The sequence below is a fragment of the Chinchilla lanigera genome, unplaced genomic scaffold (genome assembly GCF_000276665.1).
Source record: "Chinchilla lanigera isolate Chin_1 unplaced genomic scaffold, ChiLan1.0 scaffold00099, whole genome shotgun sequence".
In the NCBI taxonomy this organism is placed as follows: Eukaryota; Metazoa; Chordata; class Mammalia; order Rodentia; family Chinchillidae; genus Chinchilla; species Chinchilla lanigera.
The window spans coordinates 6,734,897-6,749,775 of record NW_004955500.1 but is presented as its reverse complement, the minus strand read 5'-3'; the positions used below and the strand labels follow the sequence as shown (position 1 = coordinate 6,749,775).

Genomic DNA, 14,879 nt, shown 5'->3' with positions numbered 1-14,879 from the left:
GGGCCATGTTCAGGGGACGAGCTAGCCGTCCATGTCTAGGAGTGTTCCCTGGACTGAGGGCCCAAAGAGTAGGTGTAGGCTCCCCAGATCCACTCTGAGCTGGTATCGACTGCTGTCATCATTCACGGACTCCGCAGCGACCTCCAGAGCACCTGCTGGGTGCCAGGCGCTGGGCCGGGCCCCGTGAGTCAGAAGCAAACAGGACACAGCCTTCTCTCCTTGAAGCTTAAGAGGAAGCATTAAATAAATGCCGTTAACAGCTCATCCTAACAGGAGAGAGTTTTCAGAACACAGCTGCGCACGGCCCTGTGGGAAGGCAGAGCAGTGGGCGCAGCGAATAAAGCCCGGGACGCGGAGGTAGAGGGTGTCCAGAACCGCCTTCTTGAAGAATGTTTCTTTTATTTTTTGGTCCTGAGTGTTGAAATGAGGGCCTTTGCACTGAGATACATCGCCAGCCCTTTTTTATTTTTTTATTTTTGAGCCAGCATCTGGCTAAATCACTGAGGTGCCCAAGGTGGGCTTGAACTTGCAGTCTTCCTGCCTCAGCATCCAGGGGTGCTGGGATGGCATGCTGGCTTGAGCAAGGCCTTTTAATCTGCCACCTGAAGGATTACTCAGGCAGGCAGAGAGGGACTGAGTTCCAGGAGAGGTGGCACGAAAGTGCCACCTGGAGGCCAGTGGGTGGGTACGTTGGGGTCCTGGTGCCAGGACAGAGTGCAGAGACAGAGAGGGCGAGGGAGGTGGGACAGGTCCGGACGGGCCCACGGAAGGACTTGACCCTAAATGCAGCGGGAGGTCACCGGGGGCTTTAGGCAGGATGGTGATGTCGCAGGTCAGCTGTTACAAAGCTGGCCTGGGGTGCTGAGCGGGCGGTCCAGGTGGGTGGGTATAGTGACGCTGACCCGGCTCCGAGCCCCTGTGTATTCTCAGATCGACCTGGAGTGCAGGATGCCAAGCTGGTCGAGGCCATCCAGGACCGCCTGTCCAACACGCTGCAGACCTACATCCGCTGCCGCCACCCGCCCCCGGGCAGCCACCAGCTCTACGCCAAGATGATCCAGAAGCTGGCTGACCTGCGCAGCCTCAACGAGGAGCACTCCAAGCAGTACCGCAGCCTCTCCTTCCAGCCCGAGAGCAGCATGAAGCTCACGCCCCTCGTGCTCGAGGTGTTTGGCAACGAGATCTCCTAACTAGCGTGATCTGCGGCGGCATGGGGGGCTGCCCCTCCAGGGCACGGTGCCCAGGTCTGAGGCCAGTGGTGGCCCAGCAGCTCCTCCCACCCCTCCTGGAGCTCAGCTCCTCCTCTGCCGTCTCCCCTGTCCACCTGGCCTGATACCAGGTTCCCCTTTCCTCCAGTCTCTTGAGATGTCAGTCATGAGGAGAGGAGTTTATTTGACAAAGAAACTCAAGTGGGGGCAGAGGGCAGGGGCTGGAGGCAGGGCCTTGCCCAGGGATGCCCCTGCACTCCTGGCATGGCTGCTGCTGGTACCCAGGGAAGGCAGGTAGGAGAAGGGCACCATTCCTCAGGGACAGAGATGCCCGCGTTTCCCCCACACTGGGTCCACATGTCCAGAGCCCAGAGGGCATTGCCCGCCCCTCCCCACCCGGGACCCGAACCTGCCCACCCCTCCCGTCTCAGCCTGCGCCAGGCTGTGCTCTTCCATCCTAGGCAAGTGGGCACCACGGCACCTCCTCCCCCTGCCTTCCACTTCTGGTGTGCTGGGGACACTCCAGGGATGACCACACTCAAGAGAGCTAAGGTCAGGGCTCCCGCACCCACCCTGCTGGCCAAAGGGCGCTGGGCTTGCGTCACCGTCCCCGCCTTCACCCCTTGGTTGCGGTAGCGCTCTCACGGGTGGGCAGCAACTGGTATGGCGGGCGCCCTCCACCCTGCTGGGGCCCCTGGCTGGGAACCATTCCGCTGGGAAGCCCCAGGAGGGTGAATCGCAGGCCTGGGCAGTGCAGAGCAGGCAAAGCAGCCTCCCCAGAGCTGTGGATGGCGGCCGGGCTGTACCTGCCACAAAGCCCAGGGCCTGGGCCTAGGAAGCTGGTCGAGGGGGAGTTGCCCCTCCAGCTGTCCGTGTGGCAGTCCACGTGAATTACCTCCAGGCTGCAGAGGCCCTGACCCTCTCACTCCTCACCCCACCGCCCACCGAGGACAGCAGGCCTTCCTGCTTTCCCGCGAGGGGACCTCGTCCTCCCCTCACCAACGGCGCCCCAGAAGCCGGCCCAGTCTGGAGCACAGGCCCCTCCTCTGGTTCACCTATGGGAGCCACGTCACTGCCGGGCAGGATGGCGTGGAGCAGCAGGGCCCTCAGCTGCCCAGCTGTAACCGTAACACTGCTCTGCAGAGGTAGAAGCAGGCACTAGCACTCAGGTGTGTGTAGGAGGGCCGGCCAGCGCGGGGTGGCGTGTGTGGGGCTGCTTCCCACCATGTTCTCACACTCTTGCCAGATGTGAAGCAGAGCCTCGAGGCGGGGCGGGGGCGGGGCAGGGGCGTCACTTCAGACGATTTCTTCTCCCAGCCGCTCAGCCCGGGAGATGGGAGCCTTCAGGCCGCTCCTCTCGCGGCGAGTTCCTTGCCTGTAGATGTGTGGCGCCTGCACAAAGGGGCTTCATCCAGGGAGGGACCTTGAGATGACCTCACCGAACCCCCAGAAGATGCCCCTCCACTGACACCTGCTTTTCCCTGAAAATCCCAAAAGGAATCAGACTCAACCCTGCAAAAGCTGTCAGTGTGCACCTAGCCCTGCCTGCATTTCTCAGGATTCCTCAGGGGGAAAAATACAGGAGAGCCACATTCTGTTGTAGACTAGCGCACATACGACTTCGTAGCAAATGATTTAGATACGAGCTGCTTCAGAATCAGATCCCATTCGTACCCTCCTCGGATCTCAAGGGTCGCAGGCACCGCGGACTCAGAGCTGCGTACTGCGGGTGAACTTACATTGTGAGAATGCTATACGTTGTGATTATTGCTGTGATTGTCGTACCAGGGAAGCACCTTTGATTTTAGCTGCACAGCACCATGATCTAGTCACTATTCAGAGGAAGGGAGAGCTTGAAAATTGCAGAGCTAGTGCAAGCCCTTGTGCAAGGACACTGACACTTCAGGAGAGCATGACTTAACCAAGCCCATCTAAGTAGTTAGAGGTCGAGGCGGGACTGGCAGTCAGGGTCCAGTGCCCTGTTCACCCCAATTCCCACTCCCTGGCAGCTGACCAGTCCCCTGGGGAAGGCCTGGATTTTAGACAGAGCAAGTCTAGATCTGGGACTCCTTCCTGCCTTCCCTGGGCTGCCCCTCCCTGGAGTCGTCAGGAGGGACACTTGACCTCTGCCTCAGTGTGCATCTGATACCTGCTCCTCCACATGGCCTGGCCCTTGGGCTCCCCGCCTCAGCCCCGTATGATACGGTTGCATGATTAATGAAGTGCTTCGGTCTTTGCAATGCGTCCACCCTCTCAGATCACCCCCTGGCCCTGCGCCCCCCTCGGGGAACTCCACCAGACCCCTGAGAATAGCAGGTACTCAGCCCAGGGGTCCATAACCAAAGGGCTGCTTCCAAAGAGAAAGTCTGGGAGCTGGGAAAAAAGAACAAGGGACAAGGACATTCCAGGGGTCTGAATTGGGAGAAAATGGTATCATCTGGTCTGTTTTAGAATGAGTGTGAAGGTAGACATTTATAAAGCTAAAACTTTAAAAATATATTACTGAAAACGAAGGCACAAGTACACCAAGATGGAAAACAAACAAGAGTCCCAAAGATAGGGTCGTCTACCTGCTGGAGAACTGGAGGCGGGCAGGGGAAGCAAGCGAGGCCAGCAGACAAGGCTGGGGTGTGCAGCAGACGTGGTGGACGCTAGACAGCAGGCTGCAGCGGAAGGCTGTGAGGGGCGCCTCCTGAGGGATTCCAAAGAGAAAAAGTGTTTGCCAGGAGTTTGTCAAATAAACCAATGAAAAAATCGTTGCTTATGGTAATAAAAGTGGCTCATACTCACATAGCACTTACTTTGTGAAAATATTGCTGTAAATAAATGCTTTATGAAAACCAGCCTGCTTTGTCCTTACAAGGACCCTATCTCTAAGAGGAGATGACTGTCCCAGACCCCACTGGTGGTGAGGGAGGTGGGATTTGGATCCTGGGCAGCTGGCTCCGGAGGCCGTTCATTAACTGCTTGCTTACACCGTGTCCTGCTGTGTTGGGGGGTCTGACAGGTGGTGTTACCGGTACTCCCCTAAAGAGGACTTATGGGAGGTTCCTGTCCCTAAAGTGGGCCCCAGGAGGAGGAGCTGGACGTGCTACCTCAAAGAGTGCCCTGCTCTGGGGAAGTCCGCTCAAATTCGTCGGGCCAATCAAGCACAGCACTTACCTGAGAACCTCAACATGAAAGCAAGATGGCTGTTGACCAAAACCTGTCCTGCATAGAGACGGCTGCGGAGCCAGCGACTTGGAGGACTGCGGGTGACTCCTAAGCCTATGTAGGACTCCCAAGGGCCCAGAGCAGCGAGGGCCCATGCAGCCCCCTCTGCAAAGACGTGAACTTCATGGTGAAGGCTAAAGACACAAGCACACAAAGGAGAGCCACCAACCAAGCTGTGTGATCACAAGGGGCTGATCAGACACAGCCGTCAGGCCCAGCTGATGTTTATGTTTCAGGTAAGTTGGCCTGGGAACCTGTGCGTAGGGTTAATTTTCAGAAGCATTTGAATCTTGGTGGGCCAAGATTTCAAACCATGGGCTAAAATGTGCCATTAGGAGGGCTAGGCTATTTTTTAGAGAGAGACAGACAGACAGACACTGACTCACAGTTCTTAACGTTAGGCCCAAATGATTTGGAGTTTTCACTTTCTAAATTTTGGTCCTATATCTGCACTGTTCAGTAGAGTAGCTACTAGCCACATGTAACTAGTAAATTTAAAATAATAGAAATTAAAAAGATTGTGTAGCTGCAGTTACACAAGCCGTGGTTTCAGTGGTCAGTGGTCAGTAGCCTCAGGGACACTGAAGCCCGAAACATTTTCATCATTTCGGAAATTCTACTGGACTGCGCTGGTCTGCACCGGCGCTAACTTTGGATGACGCTGAGGACGCTGGCCCAGTGGCTTCTGCAGACCCCCTGTGGAGAACCTCACACGGAAAACGCTTAAGGAACACCCTCCGCTTTAGCAGGCTGTGCCGCCCCTGCACTGCTGTGAACAGTTCTGCTCCTCGAGAGAGACACAAAGGAAAACACCTCACAGCCCAGAGGTTCGTAGAGCCAGAGCGCCAGAAGACATAAATAGGCCCTTGTGTGTGGAGAATATCGACTCCTTCAGCGCGGGGCTCAAGCAATCAGGACCTCCTTGGAGTGGCCAGGGCCCCTCGGTCTGTGCCTCTGGCTCCTGCAGGCTCCCTGGAGGTGCCTATGCAGTGTGGGGTCTGTCTGCCTGCCCCTGGGCCCCCGCAGGCTGAGAAGGCTAAACGCCACTGGCACTCTCAGCAGGACCGAGGAGGTGTGTCACAGTCCCGACATCCTGTCGGTGCCTGGTGCTCGCCGTATGGTGGGCCAAGTCACCGAGAGGCTCAGCAGGTGCCGGGCTGGCGTCTGGTGAGGGGACTCGGGACGCTCCCTGCTCAGGATGGGCGCTCCCAGTGTCTGTCTGGGCAGCCAGCGTAGAAGTTCCACCGGGCAGTGCTGCAAGTCTGGCTGGGGGAAGTGGACTCTGCAGTGAGGATGGACGTACGTGGAGTTCGCTGGAAAAGTGTCTCAGGACCATCAGCTTTGGTGGAAAGGAAGGAAGTCGGACCAGCAGAGGGACGGCTGTGCTGAAACACAGTCTGGACACTGTCTTGACCTCAGGGGGTGCTCTGAAGTTGACACAGCTCTTTGGCTTCCTAGAGTCGAGGTGAGGAGGACAACAGATTCCATTTCTCATCAGAGAGCCACTGGATTCAGGCCGTCCCTCCCAGAGCACCAGGAGCGAGCTCCTTCTTCCCGGCGTAGGGCCAGTGGGAACAGGTGTGCCTCTTCACACTTCGTGTAACCAGGCAGGTCTTTTGCAGTGAGTGCTGTGACTTCGCAAGAGGCAGAAGACTTGCAGGCCCATCTTCGTAACTCCAGGGAAGGCGACAGCAAGGGCTTCCGGAGCCACGGTCAGGGAGGGTGCTACTCCCAGTCTCCCTGGTATGTTTTCTCCGACATCACTGTGGGCTTTACCGCTAGGGGGTGCTGTTGCCCTGAGGGTTAGGCTCCCCTAAGAGGCCTCCCACCCTCCTCGTCCCCTTTCACACCGTTTTTCTAGCTCTGTGATGCTGACAGAAGCAGCGGGACCTGAGTCCCTGCTAGTGAGGGCACCTGGTGGTACTCACCCGTGCTCCCACCAGCAACACGATAAGGGGCCTGCCGTCTTCCCAGGCCACAGCAGGGGCCACAGCAATGGAGCATCTGACCCACCCAGGCCTCCTGAGCACCACCCTCACTGTAAGGGAGAGGCCGCAGGTCCCCTCTGCGCCCAGCATGTCCACGTAGGGCTCCCAGCGCTGCTCAGAGGCACCACTGGCTCAGTGCTGGGGACAGGGCGACGATAGGACTGCCGCTGCTCCGCAGTCTGTGGGAGAAGACAGACCCCAGACAGATGATTATAAGGCAGCACCAGAGGGAGCCAGAGTGTGCCATGTAACTGCTGGTGCTCAGCAGTTATATATTTCCTTATATTCCCAGCTCTCTGCCACTGCTGCTTATAGGACCTTGGGCCACTTAACAGAGGTTCCGGGACCTCTGTTTCTTTCTCTGTAAATGGCAACAAGCCAGGTGTGGTGGCACACACCTGTAATCCCAGCACGCTGAGGAGTGGAGGCAGGAGGGTCACGCGTGTGAGCCAGCCTGGACAATTTAGCAACTTAATGAGACCCTGTCTCCAAATTTAAAGGGTGGGAGGCAGACAGAGTTGAGTGTGAAGGCCTTGGGTTAAATCCCCACTTAAAAAAACACAAAATGTCACAAAAAAATAAAAAAGGTAACGGTAGTAGCCACTTTGTAGGATTGCTGCTGTGCTGTGATCTGAGCGAAGCGTTTCTCACGGTGCGGGGCACGGGGCTGTCACCCTAACGGCCAGCTGCATTGTTATTGGGCGGCGGACAAGGACGGTCAAAGACATTTCCATCAAGAGTGGGCGTTTCCTTTGCGCTCTCAGCCCTGACCTTTGCTGGACTCCGGCTTGATCTCAGGTTGCCCTCTTGGACTCCTCCCGATCTCCGCCTCTGTGACTAGGGGCTGCCGCTCTATGAACCCCAGAGCAGGGGGAGGAGGGCACTGGGCCGTATGGCCACAAGGGGGCAGGTGTGCTACTTAATAGGCCAAATCCACCCCCTAGGACTAGTGTAGGGCAGGGTAAATGTGGGAAACACACAGGAGGCAGGAAGACAGCCCTGAGAGTCCCGGAGCCGGAGCTACCACTGCACCGTCCCCAAAGTCTCAACTGTGTTTTCTGCCAACTTCATCCCCTGCAGTCCCTCTAAATAAATAAATAAATAATGCCCCCCCCCCAGCCTGGACCTCACTGCGTCCATGATACCGACCCATGAGTAATGCTGGTGTTCTCCGGTGAGGGCCGGCCCGGGCCCAGAGAAAGGAGAATCAGTGCAAAGTGCGCGATCAGGTGTGATCTGTGTATCCGCTGTGTCATCATTTTTCACTTTTAATCTCAGCATTTAGTATAACCCCGCTTCTCGGGTACAGCAGAAATCCCATCGGGATCGCCCCGGTTCTGGGTCCCATTCTCGGTGTTGAAACTCAAGCCACCGGCAGTTCCACCTGTCCCCACCTCCAAACATGCACCTCCCAGCCTGCCGGTTTGCCAGTTCTCAAGTGCTTCGGTCTTCAGACCCCTTTCACTTTATGTGTCCCAGTGTATATGTGTGTCTGTCTGTCTGTTACTGGAGGTTGAACCCAGGGCTTTCCCACTGAGCTACATCTCCAGCCCTTTTTATTTTGAGACAGGGTCAAGCTAACTCACTTAGCTGCCCCGGCTGGGCTCAACTGTACGATCCTCTTGCCTCAGGCTCCCGGAGTGCTGGGATTAGAGGGGTGTGCCACTGTGCCCCGGCCCTTCACTCTCCTAAAAGTAAGGACACCACTGCCGGGCATGCTGGGTCACTCCAGTAATCTCAGCACCCTGGGAGCCCGAGGCAGGAGGGTTACAAATTCAAGCCCAGGCTGGGCAATTTGGTGACTTAGACTCTGTCTGAAAATTTAAAAAGAACTGGGGATGTAACTCAATGTGAAGGCCCTGGGTTCAACCTCCAGTATCACAAAAATAAAAATAATAAAAATTAAGGACCCCAAAGAACTTGGATTTACATGAGTAATAGCTAACAATATTTAGCATATTAAAATAAAAGCAGACATTTATAAAACATATTTGTTAAGGAGAGTAAGGGAGGAGGAGGGGAAAGGAAGGAAGGGAAAAGAAAAAAATAGAAGAAAAATGGAAATGGCTTTTGCAAATAAGGAGGGGAAGAAGGGTTGAAGAGGGGAGGGGGTGGGGGAGGAAGAAGAGTGAAGCTGTGTCAGGCACAGACATCGTGCGTACCAATAAAAGTAACCTAAATAAATTTTAGAACCAAAAAAGAATTTTAAAAAATTATAAAAAATGAAATAAAATAATGACAATAAATCTATTTGAAGTGAACAGTAACACGATGTTTACTAACCTAACTATTCTCCAAAGCAGACCTCATATTGACAGAGGATATTGTTTTGCAAATCTCCGTATTGTTTGGTGCAATAGAAAGCAGTGAGATTCTCATACTGGCTTCTACATTCAACCTGGTGTGACACCTCATGTCCTCAAGGAGCCTCTGGAAACCTCTAAACTTGTGTGAGAATGAGAGTGATAAAGGAGAATAAGGTCAGGGAGTGTAGCTCAGTAGTAGAGTGCTTGCCTAGCACAGGTGAAGCCGTGGGTTTAATCCCAGCACACACACACACACACATACACACACACACACACACGGGGGGGGGGGGGAGAGAGAGAGAGAGGGAGAGAGGGAGAGGGAGAGGGAAAGGCAGAAAATATCTCAACAATATTATGAAAAGAGGTGGAACTACTTTGACCTTGCAGACTGTGCTCTGAAAGCCATGCTATACACCTTTCTACGCAATGTTCCCTTGGCCTGAAACACCCTCGCCTGCTCCTTAGCTTTCAGTCCCGCCAGTAACACAAGCTCCTACTGCTCCTTATATTTCCAACTCAGGCTTACGTCTTTCCCAAATTCTCCTCTGACCCTGTACCTCCTCGCTACCCCATTTGGGTAGAGTAATGCTCTCACTCTAATACAGCGATGTAAGTTGTGTTGTAAATCTCTGTTTACCAGACCGGAACAAAATAGGCATTCCATAGATGTAGCTGAGTACACGGATGGATGGCTGAATCCAACACAATGTGCACCCACTGCGGTAAGCGTCTAGATCCTGTCTCCACAATAAATGTTAAGCGTAAAAAAAGGAAAGAGGTTCTGCCAGAGCTGAGCACAGCAGTGCCTGCCTGTAATCCCAGCACTCTGGGAAACTGAGGCGAGAGGATTCACAAGTTTTAGCCCAGCCTGGGAAACTTAGTAACGGTGAAATCCTGTCTCAAAAAATAAAATAAAGGGCTGCTGGTATAGCTCAGTGTGAAGAGCGTGAGTTCAACACCCAGTACTGCAAAAATAAAATAAAATGAAAGTAAATAACTGTGTTGAACTTTGAAAACTGAGCAGTTAGGTCCATGAGGCCTCAGAGCATGCAGGCTAACCCCCTCTTCCTAAAACATCTGCCTCATCTCTGTCATCTGTTCTTGGCAGAGTTGATGGAGACAGAGCCAAAGACTAACCCTGCTGCAGTCCAACTTTAGCGCATTTTCCAGAAAGCCTTCGCTTCAGAGTTGAAGAACCCCCTGGTAAGTAAGGAAAGGGGTGGGTAGCCAGAGGTTGGGTCTCAGGTAAAGGAAGCAATTGAGAAGACTCCGTTACCCTCAGGAATGTCAGGAACTTGTCTGCTTCTGAGGATCAGTCTCATCCCAAGTCTGAACAAATTCCTGTAGAAGTACACCAGATCAGAGCCCAGGGCCAGGGATCTAAGGTTATCTGATCTAGGGGATGCAGGTAGGGGTAGGTCGAGTATCAAATTCCAAGCTAGATTGTTCTGTAAATTCCATCTGAGCCGGACTCAGGGAGATGGGGACAGCCTTCCAGATGCTGCTGAAAAATGCAGACAGAGAGATGCTCTGGCTGGACCTCAGGCGTCCAGACCTCGGCAGGGACGGAGGAACCCTACACAGCCAGCATCGGGGGGTCTGGCCTCTGCCCTCCTCACTGGTACTCAGGGTGCCCCCAGGCCCCTGCAAAGGCCAGTTCCACCTTGACCAGACCTTCCTAATGGAGCCACCTGCACACATCTGTGACCCTCTGTGGCAGAACAAGCGCCCTGTCGTAGCTCCTGGCTCCCATTTCTCCCGCTACCTGCAGGGCAGCCGTGCACCCTGCTAAGCTGGCAACAGACTGGGAAAGGCTTGGTGCGGCAAGGCCCGCAAGCCCCAGGGGGAGAGGGCAGGGGCGGGTGGCTGCTGTCCCCCCTGTTCCCTGCGCTTCCCCCGCCCGCTCCCACTGATTTAAGCTCTTTTTACCCTCTCCTACCCAGGAGCTCCAGGGCACGAGGAGGGTGGATTCTGAAGCAGCCTTGGGTGATAAAAAGGGCACAGGGGAGCAATGATAAAGGGGACGGGGAGGACACTTCCTCTCTGATAGGGACCCCGCCCCAAGAAGCTCCCTGCCTTCGCTGTGTTGACAGGAAGGACTTGAGGTGGCGGAGTGGCTGGGAGGGTGGTGGGCAGGATATCGGCGGCTTCTGCAGCCCTTCACCCTGGAAGAGGGCTGTTCATCATTCGTTTCGCGGTTTGTTCATTCACTCAGCAAATACCAACCACAGCTCCTCCTATCGCCGCCCGGCACAGGGCGGGCTGTGCTCGCAGACAGAGCCATCCCTCTCCCACCTGCCTCTCCACCCTCCCCCAGCCTTGAGCAGAGCAAGCCGCTGGTGACTAAGGATGTGTGCCAAGAGCAGGTCACCCCGAACCCTGGTAGTGTCTCTCGCTGGCTGGGCAACCTTGGGGGAAAGGCTTGAGTCCCGGGGCCCATTTCCTCATCCACGAATGGCAGGGTCTTGGTAAAGATGACGGGAAGGACGGCCTCTAGCACACCACCCGGCAGGGCCTTGCTGAGGGCAGCAGGCACGAGCAGCAGGAGCAGCAGCAGGCAGGAGCGGGAGGGGCAGCCAGGCTCTCACCTGCAAGCCACGAACTCTCTGTGTCTCCTCTGTAAGCCAAGAGGAGAACGGCACCTCTTCAAAGGTGCTGAGAGGCCTAAGTGGGCTAATACGCCGCATTTAGCATTGCACTTGGCCTGTCGTTAGGTGGCCGATAATCATCAGCCTTTATCGGTATGTGTTCGCCATCTTCCAGGGAGCCTCACCTCTACCCAGATATGCTCTTCCTTACAACCAGACCTGACCCCCCACACACACCCCAGCCAGGTTGGAGGAAGTGGGAGCCGGAAGTCACAGGTGGGCTGAGCCCTCTTGCTCGGGGTCAAGTTGGCACCTCAAATAGGCCCCGGTCTGTGGTCTCTCCAGCCCTGCTCACCCTCACCCCTAGCTTCGGGGCTGGGCAAGGGCAGATTCTGTGGAGGCCGGAGGACCTGGTGGTGGAGAGCGGGCTGAGGGGTGTCTAGCCCAGGGCGCACGATCTCAGTTGCATTATCACCTCCTGCAAAGCCTCCTCCACCCATCAACCTCCAACCGAGATTACAGACCCACAACTGTCTCCAACTGCTCTGATTCTGGGATAAGCCTGGACCATGCTCCCACTGCCGCAAGCCTATGGCCAGCCCTCCCTTTGCTGGATGGGTTAAGAGGAGGCTGTGTGCCTCTCTGGGAGGATGGGTTGGCCCGGGGGCCTACAGGACCAACAACCAGGATGAGCCAGGAGGACCTCGGGGCTCTGATGGCAGATCACGGTGGGAGGGGCCGGCATCTCGTCCACTTTTGTGGATCTTCGCACTTCTGCCGCACCCCGGTTTCCAGGCAGCTTCTGCAATGTCTTCTTCTCTCTTGGACTGCTCTCCCCCACTCTGGAGCCCCAGAGCCAGAGCAGAAGTGCACACCTGGCTTCCACATCAGATAACCCAACCACAGAGGCTCCCCTCACCCCGACCTGCTCCCAGCAGCCTTCCTGGCCCCTTACCCTCTTCCTCCTCTGCCGCCCCTCCTTCGAGCTCCCCAACATAGACCCTGGAGGATCACAGCGGGCCCAAAGGAGTCCTGCTGGAGAAGGAGGAGTGACAGACGATCCTTCCTACTCGGGGACACACGCACACATGCAGTGGAACCTCTACATCCCAGGGCCTAGTCAGAAACAGTGATGGGGGAGGGACCTGCAACTGGGCCTTGAGGTATGAGAAAAATCCAGCCCAGTGAAGTGGCGGGGGTGGAGGGTGGGGGTGGGGTTCTTAGGAAGGCACAGTCCTGGGGCTGGGCGTCCTCAGCTTCCTCCCCTTTTCCGGGGCTCCCTGCTTATGTGAGGTCATCTCAAGTCTGAAGGCTGAAGGCCTTCCCAGCACAGCCTTCCTCGGCCAGGGTCTGGGCTGGGAAGTGGGTGGATGCAATCTGGACCGCCCAAGGCCCTGGGCCCAGCCCACACGGAGGCCACTGAGGCCGCTGAGGGAGGGGGTCGTGCTGGGAGGTGTTCCCGGAGATGACGGCAGAGACAGGGCAGCTGGGACCTGGGCAAGGCATCACAGGAGGGGGAGCCCGGAACGTAGGCAGAGGGCAGCAAGGACTGTGGGTGTTTGGGAGCCGGAGCTGAAGATTTTAATGTCTCTTGATAATAAATGAATCATAGGCAAATAATGTGAAAATGGTGGCAGTAATAAAGATGTGTCATTTCAATGCTCCCGTCTGCCTTTGTAGGAAGGGAGGGAGGAGCTGGAGGTTGCCCAGGCCGGATGGCGCACGTAGGTGGGGGCCCAGGTAGAGTTCCTGTGGGGGGCAGTGGAGGTGATGGCCCGCTCACATCTCCTCACCTTCTGGGCGACGTGGAACAGCAGGTGGCCGACCACAGCCTCGCAGCCCTTCCCCCACAGCCGCAGGCCTCGCATCCCCCAGCTCCTCGGTGAATCCCCCGCCTTCCCCAGCCTTGCCGTGGCCGTGATATAGACACAGACCCTGCTCTCAACTTCCTTCACCCTGTCCCTCCAATGTCAGGCCATGGCTTGTCCTCAGCAGTAGCAGAGGGGGCAGCAGAGCTCCAGGGGTCTCCTGTGGCAGCAGACCTGGACCCTGCGCAGGCAGTCTGGAGTGGCCGCCTGGCCCTCCACCACGGACTTTCTTCCATCAGGAAAGTGTGGTGTTAATATCCGGAGCAGCATGGCACGCATGCTGAGCCCAGGAAATAGACCTGCTGGGAAAGGAACTCGTGGCCTCTGCAAGGTTGTCAAGGACTTCCTCCTGGCCAAACTGAGGCTTCAGGTCAGTCCCCATCCCTGCTACCACCACTCTGCACAATGTCAGCAGTCGTTAAATGATAAGAAAAACATGCATGTGCACGCTCACACACACACACACACACACACACACACACACACACACACATTACCTGTGCACACATTCCATCTGTCCTTCTCTTTGTAATAGTTTTTAGTACAGGCACTGTGGTGAATGACAACTGGTGGTCAACTCGTAAAACCCAGCTGAACTGAACCAGCGTGGTGCTGAGTGTGGGAGGCCCACCTGAGGACTGTTACTGGCAGCATAAGAAGCAGAACTGGCGAGAAAGAGGTGTTGAGGCTGTTGGGAGCTGGTAGAAGCTATTGGGAGCCCGCTGGAAGCTGTTGGGAAGCTGTTAGAGAGCTTCTGGTTCTCTTGGGCTATTCTGCTTGTCATGATGGCTTTCCCGATGAACTTGGCTGTTCTAGTCGGAGGAGGAGTTCAGGACATTGTTGTTGCTGAGAATGGCTTCAGTTCACTTTGGGGGAGCTCTGGTCCTTACTTTGAGCATCCCTTCCTGGCTCCGAAGGGAAAGACGGTGCACTGCTCAGTCTCCTGGAGAAGCTTGCACTGGCTTTCATGATGGGAACTAGGCTGTCCTCATCATTGGAGGAGCTGGGGACCTCACTGCTGCTGAGGATGGCTGTGGTACTTTTCAGGGGAGAGGTGGTGCTTACTTTGAGCATCGCTTCCTGGCTCCAGTGCAGATCCCTCAGCCTGCTAGCACAGATCCTTCATCCTGCTACACAGACTTTCTAGCTTCCACCACTGACCTCTGGGCCTTCACAGCACAGATCAGTGAAACAGGCCTGCATGAGACACTGTCGTGGGCTGTAGGCCTCCATTGGACTCACGGGAGCGCTAGTTCTTCAGCTGGACTCACTCAGACACTACTGTGGGATCCAGGGCCTCAGCTGGATTCTTTGGTTTTTGGTGTGTGGACAGATTTCCTGCACTATTTGTATATGATTCTTTGGATGACTGTTGTAAATAATCTTTTTTTTTTGGTTTTTCTCCGGTACCGGGAACCGAACTCACAACCTTGCGCATGCAGGCAGGCGCTTTTGCCGCTCAGCTAAATCCCCAGCCCTGTTGTAAATAATCTTATAGAATATGTGTTCTGCGTTATATTGTTCCTTGCATGGCCCTAAACCACGACAGGCACCATCATAAGGCACGCGTGGATCTCTTATCCTGTGATGCTATGCCACAGTCATGAACATCTTTTCTCAGCTTCATGTTTTTTCTATGAAGTGGAAATACCATCATGTACAACTTTCCAGTTGTAGGTGTTCACGGTGTTTCTAATTTTCCACATTA

At 55.4% G+C, this 14,879-nt stretch overlaps 1 protein-coding gene across 4 annotated transcripts in view; it reads left to right on the top strand.

The window, feature by feature from the left end:
* Nucleotides 1-4,051, top strand: part of Vdr (vitamin D (1,25- dihydroxyvitamin D3) receptor) — a 52,328-nt gene extending 48,277 nt beyond the window's left edge. For all 4 annotated transcript variants that reach the window (XM_005406625.2, XM_005406624.1, XM_013505722.1 and 1 more), the window contains one exon: nucleotides 931-4,051. In XM_005406625.2, coding sequence (XP_005406682.1) covers nucleotides 931-1,190 — 260 coding nt within the window. In that variant the 3' untranslated portion in view covers nucleotides 1,191-4,051. The remainder of the gene's footprint in view (nucleotides 1-930) is intronic.
* Nucleotides 4,052-14,879: the final 10,828 nt, after the last annotated feature.